A 25,592-nucleotide genomic window follows, 5' to 3' on the forward strand; every position below is an offset into this window, starting at 1 on the left:
TTAGGGCTTAAACCTCTAAAAAGTGAGCCAACATGGAATGTTGAAGAAAAAAGGCAGCTGCTGTTATCGTAGCTAATCTTCCCTCAGTTCCAATTTAGGGATAAAAGCCTCAGTCAGGGTTTGACTTTTTTAGCTCTCCACATGCATCTGATGGTAAAAGACACAGCAGGTGAATCAGGATAGAGATGCAAAATGAGTAATACATAATGCTAAAATGAATCTGTAATGCATCTCTGAGGTATAGGCTTTGTCAATATACCCGTGCTGATCATTTATGATGTCAAATGTATTACATGTATTTTATTTGGGATCGTTACCTCTCTCTGTTGGTTGTTGCTCTGCCTTTAAAGTCCTCCAGAGAAGCTTGATGTCAGTAAAACCCTGCAAGTTAAGAGCTGCCTTAAAGTAAAAACCAACAAAGAAGAAGCTGTGGTTCTGTGAGTAAAAATAAATGATAAAGTTATTTCAAAGCAGCCCAAACACTGTTACTTATTGTACCTGCTGTAAGACTTTAGACGTTAGTCAGCAACTTCATCTTCACTGTAGTCTGTCTCTGCACAGCTGTGTTTAAAAGCTGTAACTAATTCTACTTATACTTAACAGTTTGTAGGATATATTGCACTTTTTACTGTGATGCAGAAAGATAGCTGTTGTCGCTTGGCAGATAAGATTTTACATAGAAAATATATTGGGGGCTTATAAAATGCAAAATGTTGCTAACATAATGCATCAGTAATTATATGGCTCATTGTGCCTTCATAATGAATACTTTTATTGATTAATCTACATTTTGCTGATCTGTTAATAATCTTTCACCAGTGTTGGAGGGTTAAGAATGACAGGAGGGTGATGTGTGGATGTAAACTAACCCTAACTCAGGTTTCAGGGATCATACAGCACCGTATACATGGGATGATGATGGTGGGTTCAAGGGTCAGTGGAGTCGGGATCACTTCAGTTATGTCTGTTAGAAAAGAAAAGACATGGAGAGAGGGGTCAGTCAATTGGAGAAAAAAAAGCATTTAAAAAATCATTTGTATTTTTTCTTTTGAGTGAATTGATTTTGTGATTTAGGGGAAAGGAAGTTTGAGGTTTTCTAAATGGCACCTCCCTCTGATATAAGTGTGTGTTTCAAGATATTTAGTTTTGTCTCTTAACCAGTGATAGAAAGTTACTAAGTACATTTACTTAAGTATGCACCTAAATACAATTTTGAGGTACTTGTACTTTACTTGAGTGCTTCCACTTTATACTTCTACAATTTAGAGGAAAACGTTCTCCTATTTACTCCACTATATTTATTTGACAGCTTTAGTTACTTGTTACTTTTTATGTGCAGATAAATAGGATACGCTTATAAAATATAATACATTATTAAAGTCAGTGGTTTCCAACCCTTTTGAAGGAAAGAAGATATAAATTAGAGCTAACTACTTGATAAGAAATTATAAATTTTAGTCTTTTTTTCAAGCATTTGTTTTGGTATAGGCTAAGTAAGTAAGTGATTGAGAACAACTTCGCATTTGCAACGACAACCTGTCACATTCACACAGTTAGACATTCATACCTGGAAGCTGCCCAGTACAACCACAGTCTGATCTGCTGGCCACTGAGCAGCTCCACTGGAGTGGTTGGGGTTAAGGGCCTTGCTCAAGGGCACCTCAGTGGTGGTGATGAGGGAGAGACAAGCACTGCTGATTTTAGTTAGATAGCAATCAGAAAATTCAATGATTCTGATTAGTTATTAACCTATTAATCAATTAATAGTTGCAGTCATTCCCTGTTTTATATAATTGTTAAGTGAATATCTTTTGGTAAGTACTAAACAGATATTAATACATATTTTCTTACCTGCCTGGTGTGTGACCACCGCAATGATAAAAACTGTCCCTGTGAATTACAAGATAAAATCCACTGTCAGAATAAAAAACACATGGCAAGGATTCAAATTAAGGGGTGTTTTTGAACAAATAATCAACATTTTTTGATTAAATCAACATTTGTTTTACTACTTTACTATTTTGATCAAAGTTGATGAAAGATGAGTACAAACCAAAGAGAAGCAGTTTCTTCCATCCTCCCTCCATGACCTGGAATGTTTCCACAAATAAATAACAAATACAAGTACGCAAAAAATGATGGTACTGCTGTAAAGGTGGTCTAACCTCCTCTGTTTGCGTCTTCACAAAACGTACTCATGCATTCTCTTCCCAGTCGCTGAGTTTGGATACTAAATGGTTCATGACCACAAGTAAGTGGTTGGGTGTTTTTGTTAGTGGGAGTCCAGAGGTTTGCAGTCCTGACAATGGTGTGCTCTTGTATCTTTGTAAGGACCAATGTGAGACATTTTTGGGCAGTGCAGGGTTTAGGGTTGAGAATAGAATTATATTCAGGTGAGGTTTAAGGTTGGAGTTAGGCATCTACAGTAGATGTGATGGTTAGCGACTATTGAATACTTAAAAAACATTACAAACATGTGTGTTTGTATGTGTGTGTGTGTGTGTGTGTGTGTGTGTGTGTGTGTGTGTGTGTGTGTGTGTGTGTGTGTGTGTGTGTGTGTGTGTGTGTGTGTGTGTGTGTGTTCATGCGCGGGTGCGTGTATGCGTGAGTGAGAGATAGATATGTTCCTGCATATATTTTGGTTTGCATTAGACCACTGCAATGTGTCTGGACATGACATTTGGTTACTGTCGGTTCATGTTTGTCTGCGTTGGGGGTGCAAGTCAAAACTACAACTTTGTTTTAAAAAGACCAGGTGAGCTGCTTGTTTGTATTGTGCACAGCTCCTCCCCTTGTCACAGTTTATCACAAAGAAATTAAAGAATTTACAAAAATATAATTTTTATTTTTTATTTTTATAAAAAGAAAATCCCTAAATGTCAGTTTAAAAGATAAGGCTGGTGATATTCTATGTTTTTCTTAGTCCAAAAAACAATTAGAAAGACCAAAACCAAAAATGAATTGATACTAAAAACAGTATTGCCTGTGTAGCTAAATCCATACAAATACATATTTCATCTGTGCCATAGAGTTTAATTGTTCTCCAAAATCATGAAATCACATACTGTTGCACTGGGTGACATGTTCCTTTATTATAGTGAAAATGGGCACTGTAGTTTATTTTGAGTCCCACCACAACATATCCATGTACAACAGCTCATATATCTTACGAAAAGTTATGCACAATTTTTCATTTACACGAGCGATCAGTGAGCCTGCGTAAACCCCTGCACTGCCAAACCCCGTTTAGGCAACAAAACTAAGTGGTTAGGTTTGGGAAAAGATCATGGTTTGGGTTCAAATAAATACGTTTGTTACGTAACTTACTATGTACCTGGCATTGGTAAAAGTATGTAAGTTACTTAACAAAAGTAAAAGGTGAAAGTCCTGTGTTTGTTTGACCCATCCCTCCCTATGCAGACTTTGTCGCTCTTTATATTACATCACCTGACTTCCTTGAGGCAGGTCTGCAAGTCCTGGCTCATGCTTATGTGGGTTATATACTATTGAAAACTTTTTGCAGGTATAAGTACAAACAGTGAAGGAGAACAGCCTGACCTACAACATCCTGCTACTGCAAATACTCATAAGTGAATCAACTTTTTATTAATATATAGCTGTAAATGGTCCCCAATGCAGTTTACTTATGTTTGGCAGTAGGCAGCAGTGTAGGGAAATTGTACAATATTGAGAAACAGAAATGGATTTTTTCATAATTATGATATTGTCTATGCAAATGTTTGCCATGAATATTAAGCAGTCAAGCATTTTTATTGATAAGCCAAAGTCCGGAATAAGAAGACATATTTTATTAATTCTCGAAGGGAAATTTTCAATTTGGTTAACTAGGCTACTATCCTTTACCAAATGATCTATCATTGCAATTGTTATGATGCAAAGTTATTACAATTGTCATGGTGCTGAGACAAAATGAACACAGAATTATCATTGTTATAGTTTGAGTTTTCAAAACTCTGGTGTTGGTGCTGCTCCAGTTCTCGCTGTTGTTGTTCTCTCTCTTCAGAAGGCAACTTCAGGTTAAAATAACACAGGAGTCCATCCATCAAGAGTTGAAAGTTTGTGCAAAGCAGAACATTTACATAAATGGTGAGAAACTTATCAGTTGGCTCCCCACGGTTGGCTGTACTGATCATTAGGCACTGAAGAATGAAAGAGGGGGCGTAGACAATTAGGAACGTGAACATGGCGACAAACACAATCGGTTTCTTCTGAGTAGCAGCAGAGGGGGACGCGCTTGACACTGTACACTTTGCAATGATGGCCAAAGCCAATCCAATGGTAATAGCTCCCAGCCCAAATATTTCCACCTGGCTGTCAAGAAAATGAAAAGGGAGAAACACATACATCGACAGAACCAACAATACGTAAACGCCGTGTTGATTATCTCCCGATTGTGGATGGCATGAAAAAAGGACGCACAACAAGGCGTTAAGGAGATGGTAAATCAATCCATAGCATCTGAACATGTACCAAAGGGAATAGATAGCATAGTGGAGTCCAGGGCTGGAGGGGATCTCGATGACTAGAATCGCCAAAATGATTGCAAATAAAGCATTCACAAAATCCTGTAAGAGCATGCCAAACATAATGCTGAGGTGGATGTTTTGAGCACCCCTGAGTCTGTTATGCCGTTGTGAGTTGAAGGCTTCCTTGAGCCTCCTGCGTTGGGACCAGAAGGCCGAGATGTAGCTGACGAGCCCCAGCAAGACGGAACCTAGGAGAAGTCCTGCAGCTAAGTAAGGGTCTCCTGCAACACCTGCTGTCATGAGGAGACCTGATTCCCGACCATAAGGCGAGCTGTTGACAAGACAGGTGTTGTTCTCCATGATGTAGTGGTCTAACTTGTTTTGTTTGTCCTGTTGGAAGAAAGAGAATAGTGTTAATTTAATCTTATCACTCAAAGAGCACACAGAACACACTATGTTTCCCCAATCCCGTTGTGGTAGGAGCCGTAGCTGCTGCCTGGATTGTGTTCAAACATTGTGTACAAAGGTGGTCGTGGTGGATGGTGGGCATACAAGCACAGGACACCCTGAGTCACACTGATAGTTTGCAGCAAAAGTACTTTGGTTAAGTGTTGGGAAATAACATGGTTTCGATTAAATGTTAGGAAAGTGAACATGTCATGCTTCATACATGAAGTCACTGCAGACCTTTTCAATATTTAACCAACACCACGATATTTCCCTTAGCTGAACCAAGTGCTGTGAGTACCTCACAATAACCATCTCATACTTTAGTTACTGTACAAGTAGACATTGTGAGGGAAAAACAAATACATTACATTACCAATACGTTAAATATCAACATTTTGCAACTTATCAGATACATTAAATAACATTTATTATGCTGATAAAAAAACGTAATCCAGGTGGCTTTACATTTACCAAACTTCTTGGAGACAGAGTTTTCTCTACATTAAAAAAAAAAAAACTCTAAAAGAATGACCACCTAAAGTAAAAGTATTACACCAGAACTTGGATATTAGTAAGAACACATAGCTGGACACAGGACTTTAACTTTAAAACCAGGCACATTAATGAAGAAACATATGTGTAGACGTGATATTGCAAATAATGCAGATTGACAGCGTCACCGCTCCTGCCTTCTGTCTTTCCACAATAACATTCTTAGTATTTATTTTGAAGTTGACTCATCATCCAAATCTGGCATTTCTGTTGTGTTGAAGTATTTCTTTATGCTAGCTGTTAATGTTCAGACACATTAGACTGTAAGTACTCATATTTAAAACATGAACACCCAATACCAACTACTAGTTATTGGTCATCAATGGTATCAATTAACTACATTTCTTAAAAGTAAAATAAGCACAAACATTTTGTTAAAAAACACTGCAGATTGGTTCTTACCTGATTTAGCTGTTGATCTCTTGTTGCCAGGGGAAAGCTGTTGAGTGACTAACATTTTCTCTTTGGGCTGCATATTTATGGCTGTACAGTACCTTGTAAAACTAGTGCACTCACGCACATCATCTTTTTTATTTCCTTGTATCATCAGACAATACCAGTACTGATCTCATGTGGCAGGTGACTAGCGTGCATGTTCTTAAAGCTGGTCAGATGAGACCCAAAAAAAGCAATCCAGTTTACCCTCACTTACCCTCTTAAGTTGTATGATGTATTACAACATCAATATCATTCGGAATTGTAAGGGGTCATATGATGTGAATGATATGAAACGATCATAATGTTTTGTTGAAGGCTGTAACAATCAGCTGACACATTATGAGAGGAACGCTAGAGCTAGATTTTATTTAATGCTTTATTTGACCCATATTCAACCCTTCTGTCATAGTGTCAGTAAACATGACTCACTTCAGTTTTTAAACAGACTTTGACACACACTCTTTACAAAAACTGTACTGCAAGTAATTGGTCGAAGGATTTTTGCATGTGTAAGAAACCCAAATTAACCTGAATATATTCGTCTAAACACACGAGAGATAGTTTGGCAGATTGAAGATTCAAAGAAGAGTTCAACATTTTGAGAAAAACACTATACAGGTGACACACACTCTTTTAAAAAAAAACTCTTCTGCAAGTCATTGGTTGAATGATGGGATAGTTACATGCAATAAAATATATTCATCTAACCAGAGAATATACTGTAGTTTGGCAGAATGAAGATCAATATGCCTTTTATGTAGAGGACTTTCTTAGCCAGGACCTGTAACTTCCTAGTGTCACTGCTGGTTGCCTAGCAATGGCTCCTGGCCAAGAAATAATCAGGCACATAATCATCAACAAAACCACACATTGTCGTTTTTTGTACAGATTAAACAAACTAGATATAACATGTTAACTGAGTTTAAGTTACTGCTGGCAGGTGGCATTTGTTCTATCTAGACAGAGCCAGGCTAGTCGTTTGCACTACAGGTGGGAGCGTTTGCATCAATATCTAAGCTAACTCTGCAAAAAAAGCAAATGAGAATATTTATTTTCCAAACTTTTAATGTCACTGTAACTGCAACTTTTGTATTTCACGTACAGAAAGACAAGGCAAATTGTAAAATTGAGCACAGTGGATAAAGATACAGAAGACATGAAGCCATAAGATGTCCTGAACTACAAGAAAGTAATGTGCAGCATCTTATAAGGCTGCAACTAACAAGCAAGGAATAATCACTTTATCGTTAAAAAATTCTAAACTCACGTCCATGATTAGGCTACAACTTCCGACAATAGATCACAAGTAGAAATTGTTATGGTCTGGGTGAGGTAACAGCTCAAAAAGGTTATGAACCACTGATCCTGTTCCTCCTCTACCTAAAAGGTCATTACTAACAGATGCTGTCCTGCTGGTTCTGTGAGTCCAAAAAATTGTAAACTATATCTTAAAGACACAAGCGATATATTACCTGTGAGGAACACGAGGACAGACAGGCTGCCCTTCATGTCTTGTCAGCTTTCTTCACACTTTTGTTTTCCTGCAACACAAATGTAAACATTTATCAGACACTAAACAGTGTATAAAAAGTGAACAAGTTTACATTTCTAAATCTCATAGGTGTACAAGGACCCATGCAGTGGTGGTATGTGGGTCTATTTACTCAAGTACAGTAATTAAGCACAATATCAGGCAATGTATTTGAAGAATGATCCTTCTACTTTACACTTGACTACATTTCAGAAGGAAACATTGTACTTTTTTACTCCACTAGACTTAGGCTGATATAGTTGCTTTACAGATCCTTTTTTTACATATATAAATCACAACTAACCATAAAATATGATGCATTATTAGAGTGGACAACTAAAATATATGAAGTATTTAAAACGTAAAAGTACAATGCTACATAAACATGTACTGTATGCATCAGTAGTATTAATACTGTTTTTCTGCATTGTGAGTACTTTTACAAGTACGTTATGATACTTCTGTACTTTTCCTCAAGATTTTAAAAGTATAACATTTACATTTAAGTATTTTTACATTATGTATTGCTACTTGATGTTATGAAGTCTCTTGAATTAGATTGAGCAATTTAAATAGGTATGCTAAGAATGCTTTGCAGATATATACAAATGTTTAAATAATCACATTCAAGCATAAATGACAGAGAATGACATTTTGTTACAATTAAACTAAAGCAAAACAGTACATAATGGTCACTTGCCTAGTAGAAGGTCTCAGGACCTTCTCACCAGACGACTTGCTTTTCCTTAGAACATGCTTTCTCTGCACTAGGACAGAGTGACATGACATGATTTTCCAAAGCAGAACAGGTTTTGGTTGTAAGGTAAAAGCAGCCTTGGGGGGGGGGGGGGGATTCATAAAAAATCCACAAGTCACTCAACACTCAAGTTTGTTGGTCAAGATGAGTTAAAACTGAAAGCTTGCCTCCACTCAAATGTTTTTGTTTGTCCATAAAATCAAAAATACATTTTTCCACTTAGCTGAGTTGCTATTTATCACTCCAGATTTTTTTGGTGCGAGTTGCCCAGTGTTTGGAGATAACAGCAGTAGAGATGTCTACCTTCTCTTGAATATAATGGAACTAGAGGGCACTCTGTAAGAACAGCAATGTTTCTTTTTAGAAGTCATGGTTCCTCAAGATAATCCACAGACCTGATTGTGAGCGGCTTCATGTAGGAACCATTTTCTACACCCAATAACTGCATCAATGCACAGAAGGAAGCGTCCGAGCCAACATTTTCCTCACACGCATTTTCAGCGAGGCGGCTGTGTCGGCAAAAAGAGCCGCAGAAATCTTACCACCACGTTGTGCTGCGCCGCACATCAAACAAGTCGTTTTGGTTCATCGACATTACTGTCAAGGCAGGTTTGAAACGTTTACTGTAACAATATACCCAAGAATAAAGTTACCGAACGTGCAGACAGAAGTATGTTACAGCTTCGAGAAGAAAAACAGAACATTCAAAACAAACTACAGTTCCTTTTAATTTTATTACAAAAACAAAACAGATTTTTTAGAATGAACAGTACAACAACAAATCTACTGAGAATAAACAAAAAAGGGGAACAGAGAGGAGAAGTGAGAGGGAGATGGTGTGTATGTGTGCATAAGTTTACAAACCCCGTTTAAAAAAAGAAATGATCAGAAAATGTATCTGCCCCCCTCAAAAAAGACGTTCAATCATATTACTACAATTTAACAAACACTGAAGAAAACATGAGGGAAAACATAGACAAGGAGGTGGAGAAGAGTTTCTCAGTTTATATATAAAAACACTTGGCAGAGGATATGTCAAGCCTTTTCTTTTATTATCCATAAGAAGGAACGTGTCTTTTTAAACAGAAAATAAACAATGCTCGCAATAAAAACCCATTTCAACACACATGCACACACACAGACACACAAACATGAAACCCTGATGGATGGATGGAGATGGGAGGTGGAAACAAAAGAGAATGAGGAAGGAATGAAGAGGGGAAAAATAAAATAAAACTAATGTGTGTGAGAGACTGTCATGCTGGTTCTTTCTTACCATTTCAACATGACACTTCACTGACCAACACGAAAATAAGGGGCGTCTACGTCTATATACACATCGTGTGTCTGAGCATGTGTGTTTTGTGTTAAGTGTTTGAGTCAAAAGAGCAAGTTGGGGAAGGAAGGGTCGAGGGTCAACTAGGTTTGGCAGTGTGTGTGTGTGTGTGTGTGTGTGTGTGCGTGTGCAAGAGACATTTAGGACCGTCGCTTCTTCTTGCTGGGAACACTGCTGGAGGCTGATGGCCGGACCTTTCTCTTCTTGCTGCTGTTGTTGATGGCAGAGGTGTCCTCGTCCTCATAGTGGCTCTCTTTGTCAGCTAAAAAACAAATTACATAGTTAACATTTTAACAAAGAAAATTCAAGGTTGTGGTATGAGGCCACTACTACCACTTCCCCACTGACCAAAAAAAATAAATAAAAAATATCAACCTACACCTAACATCTGGCTTTTGTCTGCAATGGGAAAGGTTACAATCAGCATTCACTTCCAGGACCAATGACTCTGCAGTAGGCAGGGGTATTTCTTGGCTCCAGCTACCATCAGCAGTGATGACAACAGGGCACCCAGGTAGATACCCAATTTTTGGCCCTGTGCGATGCACGTCGGCTCCGTCTCCACCCAAGCTCTGTGTGTGTGTGTGTGTGTGTGTGTGTGTAGCTAGTGAGAGTGACTGTGAATGCAAAGCAAATCGGTCTGAGCATACAAGACTTTTTTTATTTATTTTTTTAACTCGTCTACTGGCAAGGAGTCTAAAAAAAACTCACATATACATTCACATTTTGGCAGGGAAAGGATATAATAGAGTGCTTGGTGTTCGGGGAACACAAGCATGTGAATTAGCTCAACCATCATTCTCAGGCCCTATTTACATGGTACCAGCATTCCTACATACTCCCAATACAGCGGTTAGCATTTTTATTTCAACCCAAGAAAATTGGGTTTTGCCTCACACATGATTCTGTACAACTTAAAGCCTTCCTAGAGGACATTAATAATAATAACAATAACAATAATAATAAATAATAATACATTTAATTTATAATGCACTTTTCAACAAAGATCTCAAAGTGCTAAAATATAAGTAAATAAATAATAAGATGAGACTTAATTTATATCCCAATACCCACACTTGCAGTTTTTGCAAGTAGCCTACTAAAGTAACTACTAGTGGGACGTATTTCCAGTAATTACCATAGTGCCCCTTATGACTTTATAAGAGTACTATTAATAAGGACATCCTGTCACACACGCAAATACTGCAAATGGCACAACCAAGCTCAGATTAGGTGGAACAAATAAGTAGGATTATCCACACATTATACAGTTACAATCACATGACAGTAAAAAAAACAGGAGGAATACAATTAATAAACTAATTAAACCTTGAAACACGTGGGTCTACAGTACATTAAATATACGCAACATATGTTGAATGGTTAGCAGCAGCTAGCAGGGTGAGCTAGCTACTGGCAGGATGTCTGAGTTGAAAACGCATCTTGTTGTCACGTAAGGGCCCTGTTCATGTTGGACAGACATTTTAATTGAATTTTGTGTCTGTTAAGAGGCACAAAGGCACTCTTTAGAACATGCCACCACAACTGCCGTTTTAGCTAACTGGGAGCTCTAGACGTAGCTGCAGCATCAAGATTCACGTAAAAATTGTCCGGAGTTCTCCTTTAAGGATGGAACAAAAAAGGACACAATCTTATTTGTCTTGATAGTGTCAGACATTATTCTCATTTCTCAGTCTCATCAAGATGTTCAGGTAAAATAACAAAGTTCTGCCATAACTTTGTAGTGTTTAGAAATGAATAATAATATTCATGCTGAATCCAACATGTCATAAACTTCTTCATGTTTGTTGATTATAGTCGACCCTAAAACCAGTTTATCTGTGCGTTGAAACTGGACTGGTGTGGTGCAGCAGATCATTTGACATGCGACACACATTTTTGCGACTTAGGAACTCTTTTTTTTATATTCTTTACATAACTACTTTCATCACTTTTCATGTGAACAACAGTGCAACACTTTGAACGCCTGTCGAGGAAAAGGTTGTCTGAAAGTGTGCATCATCACCCCGTCCCATTAAGGCTATTACATTAAAATGTTCATGTTTGGAAGACTTTAAAACAAATATAACGCAGTGAAGTTGCAGTGATATTTAAACATGAATTAATTAACAATAAAATGCCTTCTAGATACAAACCTCTCCTGGCTTCTTCCTCCAGCTCGTCCCAGTCTTTACCGCTCTCCTCCTCGCTGCCAACCGACGCGCTGTAATCTACAAACACACAGCAGACAATAAAACTAATGAAACAATTGCACTTTTAAATTCGCTTATGTACATGGTGTCGGGAAGGTTTCTACCAGCATTGATTTAACGCCATTTTCATTTGAACGAAGACCTGTCACTATGAACCGCCCCGTAGTAAATCCATCCCAAAAGTACAACGGTTTCAGCTAGGATTTAGGTTGTGTGTCCATCACAGGTGTCGCAAAAAGAGAAAACTAGAAATCGTACTAGAGTCCTCCGTCTCCGAGCTGTAGTCCTCATCACTGTCTTCCTCTTCCTCCTCCTCTTCACTTGCAGACGGGTTGAACGTTTCATCCTCCATTTCGGACTCTGAATCTTCCTCTGCACCACTTCCCTGAAAACAGAACAAGACACAGTGTACATACAGTCACACAAAAAAAATACACAAGTTACATGTAGAAATTAACTTTAAAGTGCTCATATTATACTCATTTTCAAGTTCATAATTGTATTTAGAGGTTATATCAGAATAGGTTTACATGGTTTAATTTTCAAAATATACCATATATTTTTGTTGTACTGCACATTGCTGCAGCTCCTCTTTTCACCCTGTGTGTTGAGCTCTCTGTTTTAGCTACAGAGTGAGACATCTCACTTCTGTTCCATCTTTGTTGGGAGTCACACATGCGCAGTACCTAGGTAAGGACTACTAGCCAGTCAGAAGCAGAGTATGAGGGAGTGCCATACTAGCAGCTAGGTGAGCATTATAACGTGTGTTACAAAGTGACACACGTTTGTCTCTGAAGTAAAGGCTGGATGGACTACAACAGAGCTGTTTGGAGCAGTTTGTGAACAGTGTTTTCTGTTGGATGGTAAGTCCTTTTGGGGTGGATTTTGGGCTTTTTCACTGTGTAACGTGTACATAAAGATATATAACACAATTAAGGAATGGGAAAAAGCCAAAAAAGCCTAATATGAGCACTTTAAAAAGGTATGATTGAACAGAAAAGAAAGAAAAGTGTTAACAGGAACATCAAGAGGAAAAACTGGTATGCGCCATTACTTTCTGCGTAGGAAATTGATAATTACCCAAAACTTTGTGCCATTTGTTTCCACAGCATTTTTTGGTCCACTGTGCTGAACGTACCTCGCTCTCTGGGTCCAAGAAAGACCAGCCTCCCTGCTCGAAGAAGCCCTCGGGATCATCGACGATGGTCTTCATGATCTTGGTCCAGTTCAGAGACTGGACTCCCTCTGTGTACTTGATATCACATGAGCTGAGAGAGAGAGAGACAGAGAGAGAGAGAGAGAGAGAGAGAGAGAGAGAGAGAGAGAGAGAGAGAGAGAGAGAGAGAGAGAGAGAGAGAGAGAGAGAGAGAGAGAGAGAGAGAGAGAGAGAGAGAGAGAGAGAGAGAGACACACACAGAGAGACAGACACAGAGAGACAGCGACACAGAACATGTTAATAAACAGAAAGCCGAGCAACCTGTGTGACGTTCTGGCTGGATTTGTAAAGAAGCAGTCGATAATTAGATGTCGCTGAAGACTTTCAATCCAAATAACATACTGTTTATTGCCTTTGTCGATTATAGAAAACGTACTTGAGCCACTCCTTGATGGGGTCGAGGGAGTTGACCGGCACGGCGTTGATCATGGTGACCTTCTTGCTGTAGTCCTTGTAGACGATGACCACGTCAAAGTTCTTCAGGTGGAACTGCACACGCTCAAAGTGCACCAGCTCCACCTCGTCCAGAGTCACCACAAACGGCGGCTAGATACAGACGGCAAAGACAAATGTTTTGGGTTAGCTGCAAAAATGTTGAACATAAAGACAAATCAATTAAAAAAAACCCCACAAATTTCTTATGTCTTAAACCCCCAGATGATCATTTTGTTAATAAAAGATCAAACTTTATTGAAGATCTATACACTTTTTTAAGATTATTTTTTTTGGGCATTTTAGGCCTTTATTTCCTCAGGACAGATGAAGACACGAAAGGGGAGAATGACATGCAGCAAAGGGCCACAGGTCGGAGTTGAACCCACGGCCTCTGCGTCGAGCAGTAAACCTCTATATATGTGCGCCTGCTCTACCAACTGAGCTAACCCGGCCACACCAGAGCGTTTTGAAAATTAATGACGTGAATCATGTGTATCAATACGAGGAGGTTTGATACAAAGTGTGCTCACTCACTCACCCATTCAGTGGTATTGACAAGGGAACCGGACGTGGGTTGTAGCAGACAGGTACTCCTGTAGGGGGCGCCCTGGAACCTACAAACAAAAGAGCCCAAACAATCAATCAGTCACCTTGCCCCAATTTCTCTTATTTACAGCCATGTCGCTCATGAAGCACAGTTGATCCGATTTACTCACCCGAGGTCTCTGAAGGGCACCTCGAACTCCAGCTGCTCTTTAGTCAGCGTCTCCACCTTCTCGATGAAGTTCTTGAAGGCCGACTTGAGCTTGTGCCTCATCTCCCGCTCCATCTGCTCGGCGTACAGGTCGTCTCGGTCGTGCATGTGTTGGTGTTTGCCCAAATCCGTGGTGATCTCCCCGACCTCCGTGTAGAACTGGACGTCTGTGTGGCGTCTCTTACCGAACATGATGGCGTTCTGGGGGAGAAGTGTGATGGGACAAAACCAAACGTTAACAATCCAAAAAGTTGTACTTGTTCCATTTTGGAAGAACATATAGATTGGGGGTGCACCATATGAGAAAAAATATATACGTTAACGTTGTTGAATATCGCCATAACTAAAACAAATTGCCTGCTGAAATTAAAACTAAAAAAGGAAATCATTTCCAACATTTTATTGAACAAATTCAACATTAAAGTGAACATAAAAAGGCAACACTTTATAAAAAAAAATAAATAAAAAATAAGAATGACAGCTACATTTTAAAAAAGGTGCAGTTTTCTACTGATATTTTGTTTCCAACTAACACAAAAAAATCTCTAAATGTCTTTGGCGTTATGTCGCAGCCTTTCGCCAAGTGTTTATTGCGCCAGTTGATATTGTGATGGCGATTAAAATAAAAATAAATAAATAAAAGATATATTGTGCAGCCCTACTATAGATCATTTGAACTTGGTGAACCCTGCGGAAACCATGCATTTGGAGCGGCTGTGTCCTTGGGCAAGACACTGAACCCCGAATTGTTTCCGATGCCGTGCCATCATAGGGTGAATGTTTATCTGACGAGCAGGTGGCACCTTGTACGGCAGCCTCGGCCTCAGTGTATAAATCGGGGCCGCACGATATGATGAAAATATGTGACATGCGATAACATTGTTCAATATCGCAATAACGATATTACTCGCGATATATAAAGATGTATTAAAGTGTACTCAGTTCAGCATTTCTATTGCTTTCAGTATTCTGCTAAAATACAACTTGCTTGTTGAATTTAAAACAAATGAAAGGAAATCATTTCTAACATTGTTTTACTGAACAAACTGAACATTGAATTAAACATAAAAGGCACCACTAAAAAAAGAATGACAGCTCAATTTTAAAGTGCAGTTTTCTACTGATATTTTTTTTCAACTAAAAATCTCTGGGTATCAATCACGATATGTTGCAGTCTTTCGCAATGTGTATATTTGAAATTGCGATGACGATAAACGATATATTGAGCAGCCCTAGTATGAATGTGTGTGAATGGTGACTGAAGCACTTTGAGTAGTCGTTAAGACTAGAAAAGAGCTATATAAATACAGTTTTTAATATATCTCTCCATCCATCCATCCATCCATCCATCCATCCATCCATCTCACATGGAATATAATGTATATATACACACACACACACACACACACACATATATATTGAACCAATGAAGTTACCTTGAGGTGGAAGTGTAGTACAATGATCATCTCGCCGTCACACGGCTGGAAGATGGCGTGTTTGATGTTGTTGTAAAGAATGTCCACTTTGTCGCCACGGACCGACGTGAAACGAAAACCTGCGAGAAGAGGAGAGGGTTTTATTTTTTTTAAATGAAAACAGTATGGAGCTTGAGGCATCACGTTGTTAGAACTTTACCAGACTCCCATTTATCCCAATAAGAGCTTTCTCACCATTAGTATGGGCCTCCAGTGAGCCCTGCATCCTCTTCTGTGCGATGTTGGGTCTGATGTAGAGGTCTTTGAGCTTGGGGTTGCTGCGGTTGAGGTTGATGACCAGCGAGTCCTGCTTGACGATGCCCTCCTTCTCCTTCTCTTCGGCCTCTCGCGTCTTGTAGCGCTTCTGTACCTCCTTGATGATGCGGAAAGCGTTCTGCAGGTTGGTGGAGGGCACCGACGTGTCGCCGGGAGCTTTGAGGTTGGATGCTCGGTACGTGCTGAATGGAAACACAAAAAAAGGCAGTTCAAGTAGTTGTGAATGGTACGAAGGGGAGATGAAAATGCTTTTTAAGTCAAGTTTAAAACATTCTCAATTATTTAAAACTGGATTTCAGTCCTGTGCTGTCATCAGTCAAACGCCTAACAATATGCGACGCCAAGTTAAAGACGCAATCTTTGTGGAGACTAAATTTCAAAAACATTCAGTCTCTCTACAGCCATCTAGTTGCCAATTCATCAAACTCGACTTTAAAAATTCAGAAAATGTTCTTCCATCATTTTGCAAACAGTTGATAGACTCACATTTCTTTAACAAACGTGGCGTCAGGGTTGGGGAAGATATTTCCCTCCTGTCGTCCTAGAGAGCTGCCGGGGACGAAGAAGTTGATCCTCAGGTAGGTGTAGTCTCCTTCTACAGACATGCTGATGTTCTGCACAGGCAAGAAAAGTCAAAACCGTCAGTCAATACGACAGACTATCGGGGAATTTAAAAAAAGCTGGTGGACAGTTGAGGATAACCACAGCGTACCTTGATGGTGGCGATGTGGAATGGTGTGGCAATACCAAAGACGGGCATGACGACGGTCTCGTACTTCTTGTCAATGAAGATCTTCATTTCTCTGATGTCCTTTTCTCTGGGCATCTGAGAGACGTTCTTGTAGGACACGTTGGATTTTCTGGCCCTGGAGAGGGAAAAAAAAAAAAAGAGAGTGGAACTCAATTAATGACCAGAAACGCCATTACACGTGGGAATCCTTGGGTCTGTATTACCTACTGCTTTATTTGGGCATCTTTTAAGAAATATTTGAGCACTTACAATTACAGAAATATTGATCAAGTCCAGGCTACTTATCGGTGGCGGTGTAAACACATTAAAATGATATCATCTTTTACTGTGAACCTTTTTATTAATGTACAACCCAAGAAAATCCCACAATTCTACCTCCAAGCAAACTACAACTTTGCATCCCCCACACTTCAAGGTTTATTTATTCAGTGTCAATGTGGAACACTACAAATACTTTGTATCATGGAAGACCGAATGAAAGGAACCTCTTTGGTCAGGCAGGTCCCTTTCATCAGGCTAACATCAACACGCCTTTCATTCAATATATTCAGACTTTCATTCAATATATTCAAACTTCACATATATAATAATTCTAAATTCCTAAATGGCATCTCTCGCTCTCATGTAGTTCTAATAGCCGACAAGAATGAGCATCTATGTCTGAAAGGATGAATGTCACTTCTTCCTTACACCGAAATTCCACCAACTGTGGAACAGCTGCAGATCGGCTCCACTGCGTGTCGACTCCGCTGCGTGTCAGCTCCGCGCTCCGCCGTCCTTCAATACCAACCGGGTCCGGATTAGTTGCGTAACGGCTGCGGCCATGACTGACAGCTGTAGTCACGAGGACCCACGAGATCTCGCAAATTCACGTAGAATAGAACCACAAAACCAACAACAGTTTGTTCCCATTCCGACTTCAGGCCTGTCTCCGTCCATTATGACGTTTTCAAGGTGTAGTGCAGGGAAATATGATCCGCCTTGAGCATGGTGTATTTTATACAGAGAGAGTCAGGACACAGCCGTTCCGCAGTCAGTGAAAATACACACATTGACTTTAATGGAAACCTAATGACTCCGCCGCCGTTACGGAGCGGATCCGCAGACGTTACGCAGTTGGTGGAAATTACCCGTTAGAGTAGGGTTACAGACAGAAATATGTCTGTAGAGTTTTTTTTTCACCCCTTTCTGAAAACTGGGGTATAAGGCGTACAAAATGACTGACTTGAAAGTATTTGCACTCACTTCTGAATCTGCTGCTCTCCTTTCTGCTCCGTCAGACGACGCTTGGCTTCTTCGTTCAAATGATTGGCCAACTCCTTCTGGTGGGCCCGCCTCTTCTCCTCTGCCGTCATCTCATTCTGAGTTTGAACAACAAACACAACTGAGTGATCACACAGAAACACCAGAGACCATGATTTTATTCATTTCTTTTCATACAAAAAAGGATGGGGGGAGGGGAAATGACACACATGCAGAATGCAGACATGTGTTACACGGCTTTGGATGGTCAGAAAAATCAAAAAACAAGTCACTCAAAACCAAAAAACAAAACAAAAAAAAAAAAAAACTAAAAAAGTATGATAACTTTCTCCCATAAGTAAGTGGATTTTTCAGCTGATGAGATTTTAGACAAAAACATTGAATACTTACCTTCCCAAGTAGCTGGTAGAGTACAAAAACATTCACACACTTAGTTATTACTGCTCGGTCAAGGTGTCAAATAAACACTGATCACCAGTCACATATTTACCCACGTAAACATCCACACTTACTCTGGTTCTGTCTGCGAGCAGGGCGGCACTCCGAGCTCCCTTCCCGAGCAGCTCCTCGGCATCGTCCCCGTCTTCCTCCTCATCCTCCTCGTCGTCATTCTGAGTACCACAAAAACGGGAAAAATGTTTGCAGCTATAAATCAAGTACGTATAGTTAAGTGTCAAACTTCATTCCCATTTGTTTGTGCAGTTACCTGCAAAAAGTTAAGACAGAAAGACACGTACCTTCAAGAAGATTCCCACATTTTTTATCTTTTTCTTGACTGGTGTGAGTATCGTGGCAGCGTCTTCCTGTTACAGAAACATAAAGGGGGTAATAAATATGTAGCATAACTAGTAGGGCTGCACAATAGTTTTTTATCGCCATTACGATATCAACTGGTGCAATAAACACATCACGAAAGGCTGCAACATATTGCGAAACTTAGATTTTTTTTGTGCTAGTTGAAAGAAAAGAAAAAATCTGTAGAAAACTGCAAACTCACTTTTTTTTTTTTTTTTTTTTTTTTTAAATTTGATCAGTAAAAGAATGTTGGAAACGATTTCATTGGACTCGTTTTAAATTCAAGCAATGTGTTGTATTTTAGCAGAATACTGAAAGGCAGAACTGAGTACACTTTAACAGGTTTATTTATTGCGATATTCAACGTTATCGCATATTTCCTTCAAATCGTGCAGCCTTAATAACTAGGTGCTTAGACTTTTAACTGTTGCACTCGTTTATAATGTTGAGGCCAAAATACTGATTAGGTTTCGAATGGTTATTTATGCACATAAATGAAGACCCCTGAACAGCTCGAACTAAAGGAGAAGTTGCATTCAAGTGTCTTTGTGGCTTCTCAGCAGGGTAAGTGCATCTTACCTCATTGATCTGTATTGTGTCGCCGATGAACAAGGCGTACTTTTTCTGCTCGTCCTTCTTGGCCTCTTTATTCACGAGGTCAGCGAAACCCAAACTGATACTCAGCACCATACCTGGAGGAGACGCACACAAGCTTTGGTTAACAATGACCTATTTTCTATAATACATGTATTTATGAGTCGTTATTCTACAAATTTTTAGTTATTTTTCTTGGTGTATTTCGACCCGTTTCAAGAGGTTTGAGTTTTTCAGAACAATAGACATATTGAATGTGCTGAACGCTCACCTTTTTTCAGTTTGTACTGGTTTTTAGAGTTCAAAACCAACGAGCCTTCTCTGAACTCAATTCCCATTGCAAAGCTACAAAGAACAACAACAAATGAAGATAAGAGTCAAATGTGTAAATGCAAGTGAATAAAAGAACATGGCACTTGTGTGCATTTACCCGAGGTTTTTGGTCAGCTTTGCGACGAGTTCCGACTTCTCTTTCTTCATGTACTCCAGAACAGCGTTGTAGGCGTCGCAGATTTTCACACCTGTGGCAAAAGTAAAGGTTTATAAAACAGCAATACACACAAATATGCACAACATTGCCCTTTTTTCCTTTATTTGGCCACAGTTCCCACAATGCTTAATTATAGAGCTATAAGTCGATTTATGTTCTATGATCATAGATATGTTCTATGAAATCAGCATCATTTCTGATTACTCATTTTTCAAGCAAAAAAAAAACTAACATTTGCTGTTTTAAGCGTTTAAAGTGTGAGGATGTGATGCTTTTCTTTGTTGTATAATAAATTCCTCTGAGTTTTGCATTGTTGTTTGAATAAAACATCTTTGGGCTCCTAGACGTTGTGATGGGTATTTTTCGCTACGATTATGTAATGACTTAAGAGAATATTCAGCAGAATAATGGATAATTAATTAAAATATTTGTACCTAAAGCTCCCACACTCAGCATGCTCCTGAACCCACCGTGTTTGAGCTCTTTGAGCAGCTCCTCTTCCACCTGCAGCAGGAAGTTGTAGTTGTCCTGCATCTCCTGAGGGGGGTCCACCATGAGGGTGCGCACCAGGTTGGAGCAGTATGACTTGTAGCGGATCCCCATGGCACACGTGATGGCACCAAAGTGCATGTGGTTCTTGTCACTGGAACAGAAAAAAAGCTGTCCGTTAAAATAATGACCAGGATTTGATCTTCTCTCTCCTTTTCCCTGCCTACAGTCTTTAAACTAAGCTAAGCAAGCCATCTTGTGTTAGAATTTAAGGCTGAAACTGATTATTGGATTAACCAATTAGTCGATCTGCCAAAAAAAATATTGTGCTGGGCAACCTCCACCTCACTCGGGAGAGTGTGCACCCCATGTAGGCTGAGTACTTGGCAGTGGCCCGCGTTCCAATCTGACCTGTGGCCCTTTGCTGGGTGTCATTGCCCCACTCTCTCGCCACTTTCAAGTCTATCTGCACTATTATAAAAAGACACACACAACACACACACACACACACACACACACCCAACCACACACACACACACACACCCACACACAAATATTCCTTAAATTTCGTTTAAGTAATGTCCAAGCAAAAATAGCAAACATTCCCTAGTTCTACATTCTCACCAGTGAAATGTTTACGCTGGTCTTTTTCTAAAATAATAAACTGAACGTTTTTTGATCGGGAAAAACAAGCAATATGAAGATATCTCCTTGGAGATTGTGATGAGCATTTTTCACTATTTTATGACATTTAATAGACCAAACAATTGGTCAAGAAAACATTCAGCAGAATCATGGACAATAAGAAAGTTCAGTTACAACTAATTGAGTTAAAAAGTATTTCCCCCCCTACAGGCTCAACAGAAGAAAAAAAAAAAGTCCCGTTTCTATGAAATTACCAACAGCTTCAAAGATAAGATACTTCGCCGATTTTCAACCAGGTTTGCATCATAACAATGTGGGTAGTATGTGTAAATGAGCTATGGTCAACTTCCCTCTATACTCGCCAGCGGCCAGATTTCTATGCTCATTTGACAGCTTTTCATTGGCTGGAGGGCTTTTGATTGAACTACAGATTGTACTTCTGCATATGGACACAAAGCGTATAGAAGCAGTTCGAGAGAGACTCTCCTCCCCCTTCTCTCTCTCAAAAAAAACAAACTCCGATTAAAATCCAAGACTAGGCTGTGCTAATCAAATATAAACCAAGATTCTGTTACTGCTTGCCTAGTTCTCACCCGATATGTTTTCAGAAACATATTTTAACTTACCATTTAACCGTTATAAAAGATTGTTACCAGCTGTCTGCCATATTGCTTTCTGTCTCAATACAGATGTGCTCGCATTATGTCACCTACCAGTGGGATGTTGTAGGTTTTCTACCTCAGGAGCAAAAGTGAATGCCACAGCCCTTTTCTCCGTGTTCTCTGGTCACGTAGCACCAATTTTAAAAGTATTTGCATCTTTCTACTGTGTAGACAGACTCATTTTATGAGAAGGCCATCTTGGCAGCAGTGAATTTTTTTTTAAAACCACAAAAGCATGTCACCGTGCCTCTGCTAAGGTGAGGCGAGTTACCTGACGACGCTGAACTTGAGGCTGTAGTTCCCTCCGCTCTGGATGATAGGAGGATAACACATCTCCACTGTGGAAGGATCTGCACCGCCCAGGTACTTCTTCTCCTCGATGGCCTTCTCCACCGACTCTGCCAGCTTACTGTGACGCACTTTCTGTTTGGGGCAAATGGGAATATATGACTTTGGCGCCAATTATTAAAAGTTCCTATGACATGCTGCTTTTTGGATGCTTTTATCTAGGCCTTAGTGGTCCCCTAATACTGTATCTGAAGTCTCTTTCCCGAAATTCATGTCATGTTCCCGTTTTAAACAACCTCCATAGACATTCGAGTACAGATTCCAGAGATTACGAGGTGCACCTGAATTCTCCATGAAGTCCCTGTCGGCTCCCACACAATCGAGTTTTAATCCTAGATCGTGCAACCGCGGTTTTAAAAACGATGGACAGAAATATAATTCACCCATGACAAAACTAAGTAACCAGACATACAGAAACAAGGCATCCGTCAAAACCTGCTCATACTTTCTTCCCCAGCCGGACAACTGTGTCGTTAGCTGACGGCAAATGAACACAACCAAACGCATATAATTCTTAAGGTCCAATCCACTGTTCCTTCTCCTCACCTCATCTGCATCAACGATCTCCATGACGCGCTCTTTGAAGAACTTTGAGTAAACCTCGCTGGTGATGGCCGCGGCCTTCTTCATCAGGCCCAGCTCGCCGTCTTCCTTCACCGCCATTGTGTACGCGACCACGGCACTGATGTCTACCTGCAGGCAGGAAGAAATGTTAAAAAGGAGGTGTTGACCAAGACACAAAGATTTATATAAAAAAAAAAAAAAAAAAAAAAAAAAGCAACTTCAAGTGCCGTTTTGGATTGTGTTTTACCTTCTCCAGCCCCTCAGCGGTGATTGTGTCGTTCCAGCTCTTCATGTACTCTCCAGGGAATTTGTCCTTGCTGAAGACTCCCACCACCTTGCCCTCTTTGCTGCCTCTGATTGCCTCGATCATCTTGTCAAAGTTGGCCTTGTTGCTTTCATTCTGCGAGACACCAACAAATAGCAATGAAGAATCTGATTCACTCAGATGAAGGGCCTACATAAAAGAGTTCACTAAAAGCAAACTGCCTCCTGAATCACAAACAAATCACACCCTCATATCTTCAAATCGTGTGTAGAACATTGTACAAAGAAGGAGTGTGTATTCAGCCATTACCTCCGTGTCTTTACACAGGTTACCTTTTCTCTGGTGAGCAGGGTGATGGGCGGGACCCCGTTGGCGTTCTCGTTGCCTTTAGTTACAGCCACCTGTTTGAGGAAATCCACCTTCTTCTTGCTGGCGAGGAAGATGATTTTGGTGTCGCAAAACACCATGATGGTGTCTGTCAACTCGTAGCCAAACAGCCATGTCTGAGGAAAAAAAGATAGAAAGAAAGCGTTAAGGGGAATTAATTTGGGGCATGTGAACCAAAACATGTACACCAAACAAAATGTACAGTGAGTAATTAACCTGTACAACCTTTAAAATGCATGTGTAGTTCTATTTAGCTTGAGCTACAGTGAAACTCGACACTAATTTATGGTCATACAGCAAAATTGTGAGAAAAAGCACAAATAAGTGCCCACACAGCTTCCACAAATTGTTAGCTAGATAACAATGTAGTTATAATGCATGCAAAATAAATGTATTGTGCATAGAACATAAAGTGACTGTGGGAAACTGACTTTGAAGATCATATCATGCAGCGCCTGAATGCATCTACATCCCGAGTGACCTAATCATGCTGCTATGGCTGGGGTATGCCCTTACCTGTATGGCTGTGGATTTGGCGTACACAATTTCCTCGTCCACTCCGACAGACACCACAATGGCATCGACTTTACCAAACTCATCTTCTCCTTTCTGGGAAACAAAGATTGATATAAGCACACATCATTTACTGTTTGTTATGCATGAAAACAAATTTCAAACCCATACTGCCCCACAGTAATGCACTCTGGTAGACAAAGAGTGCTAGTTTCAGTTGTTGCATGAATAACCCTGGTGAGTGAAGCCAGCTAGCTAGTTGCGTTAGCATCAATGAAAAGTAGATTTGCAACACTCAGGGTAACATCAGCACCTGATGCTGCATTACCTGGCAGCACATAGGATGGCCGCAAACCTTACATAGCTGGTTTAAAAAATGAAATGCCAGTTAATGCACGTAAAGCTTCTTTTAAATGAGCCATTTATCAGACTGCATGATTGGGCTGCAATATCAAGTGACAACTCACCAAGAAACCTCAAGTTACAACTTCTAAACATGAGTTTAATACGTTTTAAAAGTAGCCACAATGTTACGTAAAGTAATTATCTAACAAACCACGTTAGATAAAGTAATTTCCAGAAGCTGCAGGAATCCTGCACGTTACAGGGATGCTGGCGTTATTCTGATGCTAATTAGCCAGCTAACATTAGCATATTGCAAACGTTACAAATACACGCCAACAGTGAGGTTTAACAGTCTGGCAGCCAAATGTCAAGCACACCTCGATGGTGAATGGTTTCCGTGATCACTTTAATTCGATTTAGTCGTCATATTAGCCCACACTGGTTCACTACACATTTAGCTGCTCGGCTAGTAAGTTAGCTTGGTGCCAAACGTGGTGAATGGGGGTGATAAGTGTGCTAACATAAGTTAGCTCGCCTGTTTGGTCTAACACAAGACGGGTGAAACATCTTCCAAACATGCCCAGTTGGAGAGGAGTTTCAGGGCGAATAAAGCAAGTCAAATAGTGCAGACTGAGGCCTAGTTGTCGGCGCTGGGCGCAGGCAGGGAAACAGCACCGCTCTCGCCGAAAACAGTCAACTCGCTCGGGAGAAAAACGCGGCTAACTTAGCGGTCAGCATCTTCCAAGAGCCCACTTTCTCCTCGTAACATGAGCTACAGTAGACGATTTAACTCAAATACACGCTTCAAATCGCCCAAATGTACCTTCCAATTTCCGTATAATCTCTTGATCCGGCGGTAGTACGCTTCCTTGTCCAGGTTTACCGCCATGGTGAGTCCTCTGGTGCAAACTCCAGCTCCCGGCTTCGCTTGTTAGCAGGCCAGATGATGATGATGATGATCAGTGTCAACTAACAATAACGCACTCTTTCCACGCCTGCTGAGATCCACGCACCACTACGATATGCTGCTTTTCTTATAATGTCACCACAGAGGCCCTTTCCACTGAGGAATCATGTAAAAACGAACCACGCAAAAAAAATCTTAATAAGCAATTACTAGGTTAAAATATGATAAATTATTAAAATATAATGTAATTTGGCTTATCGCCACAAACACAACCACACACACACCAATCTGTTATAATTAAGTCCTCAGTCCCCCCCCCCCCCTCCTTTTCCTTCCTCCTGTGCTTCTTTTTCCTCTCCCTCCCCCTCCGAGTCTTAACATATCAGCTTTTATAATAAACAAACGTTATTTAAAACCATAAAGACGCTTAACACAACCTCTTTTCTTGATTCCAACAACAAAAAAGAGAAAAAAACAGAGGTCTAAATGCTTGGTGCAATCTGTCCTTTTTTTGTTACTTTGTAATTTTATTTGATGACTTGTGGCGTATTTTAATGTCATTTGCAGCGCTGCACTGCGCAGCAGCGCCCCCTGTCTTGTGTTGACCACGCTACTTTTTCCCGCCACGGTGGGTTTCCCGCCATCGTCATCAAA

The 25,592-nt window shown here is 40.0% G+C and overlaps 1 protein-coding gene across 2 annotated transcripts; it reads right to left on the reverse strand.

Annotated features, from left to right (window-relative positions):
- Nucleotides 1–8,930: 8,930 nt before the first annotated feature.
- supt16h (SPT16 homolog, facilitates chromatin remodeling subunit) lies at nucleotides 8,931–25,245 on the reverse strand. Of its 2 annotated transcripts, XM_031304277.2 has the most exons (25): nucleotides 24,855–25,245; nucleotides 23,690–23,782; nucleotides 23,119–23,289; nucleotides 22,769–22,921; nucleotides 22,504–22,650; nucleotides 21,881–22,032; nucleotides 20,284–20,456; nucleotides 19,754–19,844; nucleotides 19,595–19,668; nucleotides 19,309–19,421; nucleotides 18,672–18,737; nucleotides 18,447–18,545; nucleotides 18,325–18,336; nucleotides 17,917–18,032; nucleotides 16,633–16,786; nucleotides 16,407–16,534; nucleotides 15,840–16,102; nucleotides 15,606–15,724; nucleotides 14,132–14,370; nucleotides 13,954–14,029; nucleotides 13,357–13,526; nucleotides 12,903–13,032; nucleotides 12,023–12,149; nucleotides 11,708–11,782; nucleotides 8,931–9,813 (listed from the first exon to the last, which is right to left on the reverse strand). In XM_031304277.2, exons 1-25 carry the CDS (start codon nucleotides 24,918–24,920, stop codon nucleotides 9,692–9,694), a joined length of 3,129 nt encoding a protein of 1,042 aa, XP_031160137.1. In that variant the 5' UTR covers nucleotides 24,921–25,245; the 3' UTR covers nucleotides 8,931–9,691. The 2 variants fall into 2 exon arrangements, with proteins under 2 accessions (XP_031160137.1, XP_031160140.1); XM_031304280.2 differs by lacking the exon at nucleotides 18,325–18,336 and having other exon boundaries at nucleotides 24,855–25,244.
- Nucleotides 25,246–25,592: the final 347 nt, after the last annotated feature.

This window comes from Sander lucioperca, chromosome 17 (assembly GCF_008315115.2).
Source record: "Sander lucioperca isolate FBNREF2018 chromosome 17, SLUC_FBN_1.2, whole genome shotgun sequence".
In the NCBI taxonomy this organism is placed as follows: domain Eukaryota; kingdom Metazoa; phylum Chordata; class Actinopteri; order Perciformes; family Percidae; genus Sander; species Sander lucioperca.